Below are 12,984 nucleotides of genomic sequence, written 5' to 3'. Positions count from 1 at the left end.
ATCACCACGTGGGGTCCTTTTCCCTTGAGAGGGAGCTGGCCTTGCAGGCTGCTGATTTCCAGGTTTTTAGATACCCCCAGTATCCTGGCCGGATGGGGCGGCGGGCCAAGCCCTTTGTGCCGTAGTTTCTCCTACCTGGAGGGCATTCTTTCGTTGTTCCATTTCAAGTGATCCCAGTTTTTGTACTAATACTAAAAGGGCGATTCACCTTCTGCCGGGAATGTAAAGGTCAAAGGGTTCAGCTAAATTAGGGAGTTCCAGGGCAAGGGTCTGAATTAACTGCTCTTTCCATTCTTGAAAGGCTGCTTCTGGATTCTATTCAAAAGGATCATCATCTTTTCCTGTCAGTGTTTCATATAGAGGCCCAGCTATTAGACTGTAGTTAGGGATCCAGATGCAGCAAACCCCGGCCTCCCCAGGAACCCCTAAGCCGTCTTCTAGTTTTAGAAGGGGTAAGGCTGCAAATGGCTTCTTCCCTTTCCTGGGATGGGCTTCTCCGACCTTCTGTGAGAATGAAGCCCAGGCAGGTCACCTTAGCCTGTGATATTTGAGCCTTTTTCTTGGACACCTTCTATCCTTTATTGGCTAGGTAGTTCAGAGACCTCCTTAGTAGGACTGGTGATCAGAATGTCGTCTGCATATTGAAGGAGGGTTCCCTTCTCCAGAGGTAGAACTTTTAGGTCTTTAGCTAACGTTTCCCCAAAGATGGTGTGGGAATTTTTGAACCCTTGGGGCAGGACGGCCCAGCAGTATTGATTTTGTTGTATGTTGTGTCCTGCCACTCACAAGCCAAAATTTCTTGTGACTCTGGGAGTAATGGAATACAGAAGAAGGCATCATTGAAGTCTAATACAGAATACCATGTCCTGGTGGATGGTAGAATGACCAGCAGGGTGTAGGAATTAGGAACTACTGGATGTATATCCTCGGTGGATTCATTGACTGTCCTGAAGTCCTTTACCAGGTCACCAGCAGCCCACGGGGCTCTCGTGGTCAGGCCCCTCCCAGAACATGGAGCTCCCCTGGGCAGGTACCCAGCAGCCCACGGGGCCCTCGTGGTCAAGCCACTCCCAGGATATGGCGCTCACCTGGGCAGGTACCCAGCAGCCCACGGGGCTCTCGTGGTCAGGCCCCTCCCTTGATACGGAGCCCCCCTGGGCAGTTACCCCGGCAGGGCTGGGCACACAGGAACCATTCACATAGACGTCACTGCAGAGCACCCCCAGCTCACCTGTTGGTCAGAGCTGACCCAGAGCACCTCAGAGCAGGACTTTACCTAACAAGCAGTACCTCCTACAGGTCTGTGACCCTGGGCTTCACTCTGTGCGGCCTCCCTCCGCCTGGTCTTCCAGAGGCTTCCACTGCAGCCGGGGCACCAGGCCTCTGTCTCCACCCACCACCCCTCCTCTCCCTGACTCCTGGGTTCTTCTCATTAGGAGAGGGTCTTTTCGAAGTTGTCTCCCACTCATGGGCCAGATAAAATGATTAGAAAACAAGCTAGGGCTGCAGCCCCTTGTCTATCCTGACTCTCAGGAGCCCACACCTGTTCTTTGGACCTGGCCGGTGCAGCAAGGCCCATTTCCTGCAACCGTGAGCCCCTGAGGGGCGAGGATTGGCTGACCTGGGCAGGCTGACCCTGCCGGCTAGCCCTCCCCAGGTGTGCCTGGGTTGAGGTCAATATAAACATCCCTCCAGGCAGCAAGAGCCCCTGCAGCTGTGCCTGACGCCATATTCTCTGCCCCGTCAGCAGTGTCGGGGCTGGGCTGGTGGGAGGGAGTGAGGGCCCACGGCTTTGTGGGTAGCCCAGTGTGAGTGGGGTTCTTCTGGACTTTCCGCAGGAGTTTCCAGGCTGCCACCTGCTAAAGAAGAGGATGTGTTACCCGTACCTGTCGCTGGAATTTCTCCCCGGGCAGAGGTAGGAAGGGAAAAAAGCAGTGGGGGCCGGGACAGGAGGGGTACCTCAGGCAGGGAAGTGGAAAGCTTCCAGAAGAGCGCCCAGGGCCAGGACCGTCCTGGCTGGCCTGCAGGCACCAAGTCGGCCTGCGTGCTGTCGCTGGTGTGGCTCCACGGCCCTTCCTCTAGGCTTTCAAGTCCTTGCCCACATTCAGGTGTTTTACCTGGGAAGGGTGGGAACAGTTCAGCAGCACCTGGCCTGGGGCTCAGCTCAAGTTTACTCACAGACGCCTCGGCGCGGTCTCCCAGCTTTGCAATGAGGACGCTCCTTGTGGGGGGGCTGCTGGCTGCATGGGAGACGGTTCCCCACCTGTGACCAACTTCAGAATTGTTTACCACTGGAGCAAGTGCCCTGGTAGGGTTTTCCTGTGTATGACTGGTGGGTTCTGGTTTCTTTTTTTTTTTCCTTTTTTGGTTCAAGGTAGGTTTTATTCCTCTTTTTGTATTTATAGATACAAGCATGGAAATAATCCATTCATATAAATACGTCTATGTGAACGAAAGAACATTTTTTCTGTTTTATTTTTTTAATATTATTTATTTTTTTAACTTTGAATTTTATTTTATTTTTTTATACAGCAGGTTCTTATTGGTTATCTGTTTTATACATATAAGTGTGTATATGTCAATCCCAGTCTCCCAATTCATCCCACCACCACCACCCTGCCAGTTTCCCCCCTTGGTGTCCATACATTTGTTCTCTACATTTGTGTCTCTATTTCTGCCTTGCAAACCAGTTCATCTGTACCACTTTTCTAGGTTACAGATGTATGCATTAATATACGATATTTGTTTTTCTCCTTCTGACTTACTTCACTCTGTATGACAGTCTCTAGATCTATCCACGTCTCTACAAATGACCCAATTTCATTCCTTTTTATGGCTGAGTAATATTCCATTTTATATATGTACCACATCTTTATCCATTCGTCTTTCTGTGGGCATTTTGGTTGCTTTCATGACCTGGCTATTGTAAATCGTGCTGCAATGAACATTGTGGTGAATGTGTCTTTTTGAATTATGGTTTTCTCTGGGTATATGCCCATTAGTGGGATTGCTGGATCATATGGTAATTCTATTGTTAGTTTTCTAAGGAACCTCCATACTGTTCTCCAAGGTGACTGTATCAATTTACATTCTCACAAATAGTGCAAGAGGGTTCCCTTTTCTCCACACTGTCTCCAGCATTTGTTGTTTGTAGATTTTCTGATGATGCCCATTCTAACTGGTGTGAGGTGATACCTCACTGTAGTTTTGGTTTATATTTCTCTAATAATTAGTGATGTGGATGGAGCAGCTTTTCATGTGCTTCTTGGCTATCTGTATGTCTTCTTGGGACAAATGTCTATTTAGGTCATCTGCCCATTTTTGGACTGGGTTGTTTGTTTTTTTACTGTTGAGCTGCATGAACTGTTTATATATATTGGAGATTAATCCTTTGTCTGTTGATTCGTTTGCAAATATTTTCTCCCATTCTGAGGGTTGTCTTCTCGTCTTGTTTGTAGTTTCTTTTGCTTTGCAAAAGCTTTCTGGTTTCATCTGGTCCCATTTGTTTATTTTTGTTTTTTATTCCATTACTCTAGGAGGTGGATCAAAAAAGATCTTGCTGTGGTTTATGTCAAAGAGTATTCTTCCTATGTTTTCCTCTAAGAGTTTTATAGTGTCTGGTCTTACATTTCGGTCTCTAATGCATTTTCAGTTTATTTTTGTGTATGGTGTTAGGGAGTGTTCTAATTTCATTCTTTTACATGTAGCTGTCCATTTTTCCCAGCACCCCTTATTGAAGAGACTGTCTTTTCTCCATTGTATATCCTTGCCTCCTTTGTCATAGATTAGTGGACCATAGGTGTGTAGGTTTATTTCTGGGCTTTCTTTATTTTTTTTCTTTTACACTTTTATTGGAGTATAATTGCTTTACAATTGTGTGTTAGTTTCTGCTGTATCACAAAGTGAATCAGCTATATGTATACATATAACACCATATCTCCTCCTTCTTGCACCTCCCTCTCATCCCCTTATCCCACCCCTCTAGGTGGTCACAAAGCACCGAGCTGATCTCCCTGTGCTATGTGGCTGCTTCCCAGTAGCTATCCATTTTACATTTGGTAGTGTATATATATTCATGCCACTCTTTCACTTTGTCCCAGCTTTCCCTTCCCCCTCCCTGTGTCATCAAGTGCTTTCTCTACGTCTGTGTCCTTCATCCTTTCCTGCCCCTAGTTTCTTCATAAAGTTTTTTTTTTTAGATTGCATATATGTGTGTTAGCATACGGTATTTGCTTTTCTCTTTCTGACTTACTTCACTCTGTAGGACAGACTCTAGATCCATCCACCTCACTACAAATAACTCAATTTCCTTTCTTTTTATGGCTGAGTAATATTCCATTGTATATGTGTGCCACATCTTCTTTATCCATTCATCTGTCGATGGACACTTAGGTTGCTTCCATGTCCTGGGTATTGTAAATAGAGCTACAATGCACATTGTGGTACATGACTCTTTTTGAATTATGGTTTTCTCAGGATAAATGCCCAGTAGTGGGGTTGCTGGGTCCTATGGTAGTTCTACTTTTAGTTTCTAAGGAACCTCCATACCATTCTCCCTAGTGGCTATATCAATTTACATTCCCACCAGCAGTGCAAGAGGGTTCCCTTTTCTCCAATAAATGCCTCTCCAGCATTTATGGTTTGTAGATTTTTTGATGATGGCCATTCTGACTGGTGTGAGGTGATACCTCACTGTAGTTTTTATTTGCATTTCTCTAATGATTAGTGATGTTCAGCATCCTTTCATGTGTTTGTTGGCAACCTGTATATCTTCTTTGGAGAAATGTCTATATAGGTCTCCTGCCCATTTTTGGATTGGGTTTTTTGTTTTTGTGCTATTGAGCTACAGGAGTTGCTTGTAAATTTTGGACATTAATACTTAGTCATTTGCTTCATTTGAAAAAATTTTCTACCATTCTGAGGGTTGCCTTTTCATCTTTTTTATGCTTTCCCTTGCTGTGCAAAAGATTTTAAGTTTCATTAGGTCCCATTTTTTAATTTTTGTTTTTATTTCCATTTCTCTAGGAGGTGGGTCAAAAAGGATCTTGCTGTGATTGATGTCATAGATTGTTCTGCTTATGTTTTCCTATAAGATTTTACAGTGTCTGGTCTTACATTTAGGTCTCTAATCCATTTGGAGTTTATTTTTGTGTATGGTGTTAAGGAGTGTTCTAATTTCATTCTTTTACATGTAGCTGTCCAGTTTTCCCAGCACCACTTATTGAAGACACTGTCTTTTCTCCATTGTATATCCTTGCCTCCTTTGTCATAGATTAGTTAACCATAGGTACATGGGTTTATCTCTGGGCTTTCTGTCCTGTTCTATTGATCTGTATTTCTGTTTTTGTGCCAGTACCATATTTTCTTGATTACTTTAGCTTTGTAGTATAGTCTGAAGTCAGGAAGTCTGATTCCTCCAGCTCTTTTTTTTCCCCTCAAGACTGCTTTGGCTATCCGGGGTCTTTTGTGTCTCCCTACAAATTTTAAGATTTTTTGTTATAGTTCTGTAGAAAATGCCACCGGTAATTTGATAGGGATTGCATTGAATCTGTAATTTGCTTTGGGTAGTGTAGTCATTTTCACAATATTGATTCTTCTAATCCAGGAACATTGTATATGTCTCCATCTGTTTATATCATATTTGATTTCTTTCACCAGTGTCTTATAGTTTTCTGAGTACAGGTCTTTTACTTCCTTAGATAGGTTTATTCCTACGTATTTTATTTTTTTGTTGCAATGGTAACGGGATTTTTTCCTTAATTTCTCTTTCTGATCTTTCATTGTTAGTGTAAAGGAATGAAAGAGATTTCTGTGCATTAATTGTGTATCCTGCAACTTTACCAAATTCATTGATTAGCTCTAGTAGTTTTCTGGTGGCATCTTTAGGCTTCTCTGTCTATGGTATCATGTCATCTGCAAACAGTGACAATTTTACTTCTTCTTTTCCAATTTGTATTCCTTTTATTTCTTTTTCTTCTCTGATTGCTGCAGCTAGGACTTCCAAAACTATGTTGAATAATAGTGGCGAGAGTGGACATCCTCATCTTGTTCCTGATCTTAGAGGAAATGCTTTCAGTTTTTCACCATTGAGAATGATGTTTGCTGTCAGTTTGCCATATATGGGCTTTATTATGTTGAGGTAGGTTCCCTCTATGCCCACTTTCTGGAGAGTTTTTATATAAATGGGTGTTGAATTTTCTCAAAAGCTTTTCCTGCATCTATTGAATGATTATATGGTTTTTATTCTACAATTTGTTAATATGGTGTATCACATTGATTGATTTGTGTATATTGAAGAATCCTTGCATCCCTGGGATAAACCCCACTTAATCATGGTGTATGATCCTTTTAATGTGTTGTTCGATTCTGTTTGCTAGTATTTTGTTGAGGATTTTTACATTTATATTCATCAGTGATATTCGTCTATAATTTTCTTTTCTTGTAGTATCTTTGTCTGGTTTTCGTATTAGGGTGATGGTGGCATTATAGAATGAGTTTTGGAGTGTTCCTTCCCCTGAAATTTTTTTGAAGAGTTTGAGAAGGTTGGGTGTTAGCTCTTCCCTAAATGTTTGATAGAATTCACCTGTGATGCCATCTGGTTTTGGGCTTTTGTTGGAAGATTTTTAATCACAGTTTCAATGTCATTACTTGTGATTGGTCTGTTCATATTTTATATTTCTTCCTGGTTCAGTCTTGGAACTGACTAAGAATTCTTAGAATTTGCCCATTTCTTCCAGGCTGTCCATTTTATTGGCATAGAGTTGCTTGTAATAGTCTCTTATGATGGTTTGTATTTCTGCAGTGTCTGTTGTAACTTCTCCTTTTTCATTTCTAATTTTAATGATTTGAGTCCTCTCCCTGTTTTTCTTGAGTCTGGCTAAAGGTTTATCATTTTTGTATATCTTCTCAAAGAACCAGCTTTTAGCTTTATTGATCTTTGCTCTTGTATTCTTTGTTTCTATTTCATTTATTTCTGCTCTGATCTTTATGATTTCTTTCCTTCTACTAACTTTGGGTTTTGTTCTTCTTTAGTTTCTCTAGGTGTAAGGTTAGATTGTTTATTTGAGATTTTTCTTGTTTTTTGATGTAGGCTTGTATTGCTATAAACTTCCCTCTTAGAATTGCTTTTGCTGCATCGCATAGGTTTTGGATCATCGTGTTTTTGTTGTCATTTGTCTCTAAGTAGTTTTTGATTTCCTCTTTTATTTCTTCAGTGATCTCTTGTATTTAGTAACGTATTGTTCAGCCTCCATGTGTTTGTGTTTTTTACGTTTTTTTCCCTGTAACTGATTTCTAATCTCATAGCATTGTGGTCGGCACAGCTGCTTGATGTGATTTCAGTTTTCTTAAATTTACGGAGGCTTTATTTGTGACCCAAGATGTGATCTATCCTGGAGAATGTTCTGTGTGCAGTTGAGAAGAACGTGTAATCTGCTGTTTTGGGATGGAATGTCCTATAAATATCAATTAAATTTATCTGGTCTCTTCTGTCATTTAAAGCTTATGTTTCCTTATTAATTTTCTGTCTGGATGATCACCACTGGTGTAAGTGAGGTGTTAAAGTCCCCCGCTATTATTTTGTTACTGTCGATTTCCTCTTTTATAGCTGTTAGCAGTTGCCTTATGTATTGAGGTGCTCCTATGTTGGGAATATATATATATATATATATATATATATATATATATATATACACACACACACATACATACATACATACATATATTTTTTTTTCTGGTACGCGGGCCTCTCACTGCTGCAGCCCCTCCCGCTGTGGAGCACAGGCTCCGGACGCGCAGGTTAAGGGGGCATGGCTCACGGGCCCAGCCTCTCCACGGCACGTGGGATCCTCCTGGGCCAAGGCACGAACCCACGTTCCCTACATTGGCAGGCGGACCCTCAACCACTGCGCCACCAGGGAAGCCCCATATATATTTATAATTGTTATATCTTCTTCTTGGATTGATCCCTTGATCATGATGTAGTGTTTTTCCTTGTGTCTTGTAACATTCTTTATTTTAAAGTCTATTTTATCTGATATGAGTATTGCTACTCCAGCTTTCTTTTGATTTTCATTTGCATGGAATATATTTTTCCATCCCTTCACTTTCACTCTGTATGTGTCCCTAGGTCTGAAATGGGTCTCTTGTAGGCAGTATATATATGGGTCTTGTTTTTGCATCCATTCAGCAAACCTGTGTCTTTTGGTTGGAGCATTTAATCCATTCACGTTTAAGGTAATTATCGATATGTATGTTTCTATTACTATTTTCTTAATTGTTATGGGTTTGTCTTGGTGAGTCCTTTTCTTCTCTTCTGTTTCCCACTTAGAGAGGTTCCTTTAACTTTTGTTATAGAGCTGGTTTCGTGGTGCTGAATTCTCTTAGCTTTTGCTTGTCTGTAAAGCTTTTGATTTCTCCATCAAATCTGAATGAGATCCTTGCTGGATAGAGTAATCTTGACTGTAGGTTCTTCCCTTTCATCACTTTAAGTATATCATGCCACTCCCTTTTGGCTTCTAGAGTTTCTGCTGAGAAATCAGCTGTTAACCTTATGGGAGTTCCCTTGTATGTTATTTGTCATTTTTCCCTTGTTGCTTTCAATCATTTTTCATTGTCTTTAATTTTTGTCATTTTGATTCCTATGTGTATGGGCATTTTTCTCCTTTGGTTTATCCTGCCCGGCACTCTCTGTGCTTCCTGGACTTGGGTGGCTATTTCCTTTCCCATGCTAGGGAAGTTTTCGACTGTAATCTCTTCAAGTATTTTCTCTGGTCCTTTCTCTCTCTCTTCTCATTCTGGGACCCCTAAAATGTGAATGTTGTTGCGTTTAACCTTGTCCCAGAGGTCTCTTAAGGTGTCTTCATTTATTTACATTCTTTTTCTTTATTCTGTTCCATGGCAGTGATTTCCACCTTTCTGTCTTCCAGGTCACTGATCCGTTCTTCTGCCACAGTTATTCTGCCACTGATTCCTTCTAGTGTATTTTTCATTTGAGTTATTGTGTTGTTCATCTCTGTTTGTTCTTTAATTCTTCTAGGTGTTTGTTCGTTAATTCTTCTAGGTCTTTGTTAAGCATTTCTTGCATCTTCTTGATCTTTGCCTCCATTCTTTTTCTGGAAGGTTGCCTATCTCCACCTCATTTCGTCTTTTGTCTGGGGTTTTATCTTGTTTCTTGATCTGGTGTAAAGTCCTCTGCCTTTTCATTTTGTCTGTCTTTCTGTGAATGTGGTTTGCCTTCCACAGGCTGCAGAATTGTAGTCCTTGCTTCTGCTGTCTGCCCTCCAGTGGATGAGTCTATCTTAGAGGCTTGTGCAAGCTTCCTGATGGGAGGGACTGATGGTGGGTAGAGCTGGGTGTTGCTCTGGTGGGCAGAGCTCAATAAAACTTTAATCCACTTGTCTGCTGATGAATGGGACTGGGTTCCCTCCCTGTTGGTTGTTTGGCCTGAGGCAACCTAGCACTGGAGCCTACCTTGCTCTGGGTGGGGCTAAAGTCTACACTGGGAGGGCTTGTGCCAAGGAGTATTTCCCAGAACTTCTACTGCCAGTGTTGTTGTCCCCACGATGAGCCACAGCCACACCCCGCCTCTGCAGGAGACCCTCTAAAACTAGCAGGTAGGTCTGGCCAGTCTCCTATGGGGTCACTGCTCCTTCCCCTGGGTCTTGATATGCACGCTACTTTGTGTGTGCCCTCCAAGAGTAAAGTCTCTGTTGAGAATCTGAGTCTCTGAGTGGAGTTGAGACTCTGAGACTCTGAGTGGAGTCACACAGACTCTGGGTCCTGTGACCCTTCGATGCTTTGTGGTTCTAGAAATCCTATAGGAGATGGTCCAAAGCAGGTGAAGCTAATGCTGTCAGTAGCGATGGTGAAGCCAAAGATCCGCAGTTCTGACTAGAGGTGCCGATGTACATACAGAACAAAATCATCTTGTGTTAATGTAGTTCAGGCACGTTTAAGATGAATGCAGTCATGTTAATACCTAACATATTCTATCCCGTGCCTCCCCTCAGGGACCCCCTCCTCAGTTCCTGAGGCTCCTGTAAGTCATGTACAGGGGAATGGAGAGTGGGATCTGTCCAGTCTGAGCTCTGAGTTTCCCTGTGTGTATCTTAGGATACTTTGTATTTCTGTGGTGTCTGTTGTAACATCATCTCTTTCATTTCTGATTTATTTTGGCCCTCCATTTTTAAAAAAACATACTACTGTTGTCTTTTATTCTTTACAGAAGCTTAATAAGTGTTAGATCTACTACCCTTACTCTATGTGTACTTTTTGCAGTGAGATTTTTACTTTTGTTTGTTTTCTTGTTACTATCAATAGTTAGTCAGACTTCTTTTAAGCTACCTTCAACATTGCTTATAAAGCTGCTTTATTAGTGATGACAGAGCCTTAATGGAAGTCGTGTTCTGGTTGTAAATTAGAATGCACTGTGCCAGCAAAAAGCCCCTTAAGTTTAGGTCTCATTACTTCTTGTTCGTTTTTTTTTTAAATTATTTATTTATTTTTGGCTGTGTTGAGTCTTCATTTCTGTGCGAGGGCCTTCTCCAGTTGCGGCAAGCGGGGGCCACTCTTCATCGTGGTGCGGTGGCCTCTCACTGTCGCGGCCTCTCCCGTTGCGGAGCACAGGCTCCAGATGCACAGGCTCAGTAGTTGTTCCACACAGGCTTAGTTGCTCTGCGGCATGTGGGATCTTCCCAGACCAGGGCTCGAACCCGTGTCCCCTGCATTCGCAGGCAGACTCCCAACCACTGCACCACCAGGGAAGCCCCTCTTGTTCTTTTTTTAATTTAATTTTTATTTTTTATCAAAGCAAATTTGATTAAAATGTTTTGTTTGTTCTAGGTGTGCAACATGTGGTTCTTTTACAAATATACATATATCTATACTTCTTCGGATCATTTTCCCATGTAGGTTATGACACAATGTTGAGTAGTCTTCTCTCGGTTTTCCGTGGGTCTTTGGTGATGATATATTTCACATGTGTTTCTATATCTGTGTTAACCCCAATATCCTAATGTATCCAATCCTCACACCTTTCCATTTGGTGAACCATAAGTTTGTTTAATGAATCTGTGATTGCCTTTCTTTGTGGAAATATCTTCATTGGTATCAATTTTTAGCTAACACCTGTAAGTGATATTATAGAATATGTGTCTTTTGCTTTCTGACTTAGTACACTTTGCCAGATTACCTCTAGAATCATCTATGGTGCTCCAAATGGCATTGTGTCATTTTTTTCCTTGTCTAATATTCCATCTGTACATGTACCAGTTCTTCTTTGTCCACTCACCTCTTGATGGACTTTTTGGTTGCCTCCATGTCTTGGCTATTGTAATACTACTGCAATGCAGATTTGCCTGCCTGTGTCTTTCCAATTCTGTCTTCTTATGTTATAGGCCCAGGATCGGGCCTGCTGTATCATATGGTAGCTCAGTGTTTACCTTTTAAAGGCACCTCCATTCTGTTCTCATTAGTGGCTCTTTCCAGGTTACGTCCCACTTAAAGTGGAGGGTATGCATTTCTCCACAACACCTTCAGCATTTATTGTTTGTAGTTTCCTTGCTGATGGTTATTCTGACTGGTGTGAGCTAATATCTCTTTGTGGTTGGATTTGCATGTGCCTAATAATCCATTGAAATTTAGCTTTAAGGCATGTCCTTTCTTTTTCAAACTGTGAATAGAGCTTACCTCTTCAAATTCTTTTCTTGAGTATGTGCCACATTTTGAAATTTCTTGGCCATTATTTCCCTCAAGACATTTTGAGGGCAGGTTTCATATTCAGCCCTGCAGTACTTGTGCATATGAAGCGATCCTTAGCACAGGTTTTAAAGCTTCTGTTGCAAGTAACGGCAAGAGGGCAGAAGCATTTCTGTGTTCCCCACCCTGGTAACTAGGGAAACAGACCTTCCTGCCAGCGGTGTTCATCAGTTATAAATTAGGGTAGAATGTGCCCAGATAAACCCCCAAATGGTTATGTCTCCATACTTATGTTGTGTTTTAAATTTAATTTATATTTTTCATTGTAGTAATACTCCATCGTGTACATGGACCACTTCTTCGTTGTGCATTCCTCTGTTGATGGACATTTTCATTGCTTCCAAGTGTTGGCTATGGTAAATATTGCTGGAGGACAGGATTGCCAGCCTGTGTCTTTTTGATTCTCATCTTCTCAGGTGATAAGCCCAGCAGTGTGTATGCTAGATGGAATGGTAGCTCAATGTTTACCTTTTCAAGGCACCCGAATTCTGTTTTCATTAGTGGCTCTTACCACGTCCAACATACAACCGAGTGTACGCCTTTCTCCACAACCCCTTCAGCATTCATTGTTTCCAGAAATTTTGCTGATAGCCATTCTGACTGGTGTGAGATGATAAATTTTTGTAATTTGCATTTGCTGGTCTTTAATAATTACTAATGTTCAGCATTTTTCCAGGACTTTTCCTTTTCTTTAAAAAAAAGAGGAGAAAAAATGTGTGAGTCCAATCAATATACCTCTTGAAATTGTCTTCTTGGAATGTTGCCTTCTTTTGAATTTTTTGGTCTATTTTTGACCCCAGGACTTTTTTGAGAGCAGGTGTCATTTACAGGCCTGCAATGATTGTGAATATTTGGTGACCATTAGCACTGCGTTTAAAGCTGCTGTTGAGGGAAACGGCCACAAGGCGGCAGCATTTCTCCATTCCCAAATCTGGTTATTAGGATAGCAGAGCCTTTCTGGAAGTCGTGTTCCTAGTTTGTAAATTAGAATGGAATGTGCCAGGAAAACCCCCCCATAAGTTTATGTCTGATTACTTCTTGTTCGTTATTTTTTTTAATCGGGGTAATGATTAGAATATTGTTTGCCCTAGGTGTACACAATCTGGTTTATTTAGACATTATATATGTCTAGTCGTGTACAGAACCTCTTCCCATGTAAATTATTAGAGTGTTCCATACACCTCCCTTGCTATATGGTCGGTCGTTTTGTTATATGTATTTAATAGG

At 41.7% G+C, this 12,984-nt stretch overlaps 1 protein-coding gene across 16 annotated transcripts in view; it reads left to right on the top strand.

The window, feature by feature from the left end:
* LOC308606613 (uncharacterized protein) overlaps window positions 1-12,984 on the top strand; it is an 86,368-nt gene that overhangs the window by 55,960 nt on the left and 17,424 nt on the right. For 14 of the 16 annotated variants that reach the window (XR_014013853.1, XR_014013854.1, XR_014013855.1 and 11 more), the window contains one exon: window positions 1,839-1,915. Coding sequence is in view for 3 of the 16 variants with exons in the window: in XM_081217715.1 (XP_081073841.1) it covers window positions 1,839-1,915 (77 nt within the window). In the remaining 13 variants the exon portion in view is untranslated. Of the gene's footprint in view, window positions 1-1,838; window positions 1,916-5,991; window positions 6,566-12,026; window positions 12,588-12,984 lie in introns of those variants that run through there. The other 2 variants (XR_014013865.1, XM_081217716.1) reach the window with 2 other exon arrangements.

The sequence above is a fragment of the Mesoplodon bidens genome (assembly GCF_964165515.1).
Source record: "Mesoplodon bidens genome assembly, chromosome: 18".
Classification (NCBI taxonomy): Eukaryota; Metazoa; Chordata; class Mammalia; order Artiodactyla; family Ziphiidae; genus Mesoplodon; species Mesoplodon bidens.
Note: the sequence above shows the minus strand (reverse complement) of the source record. Positions and strands in the feature narration are given on the sequence as shown.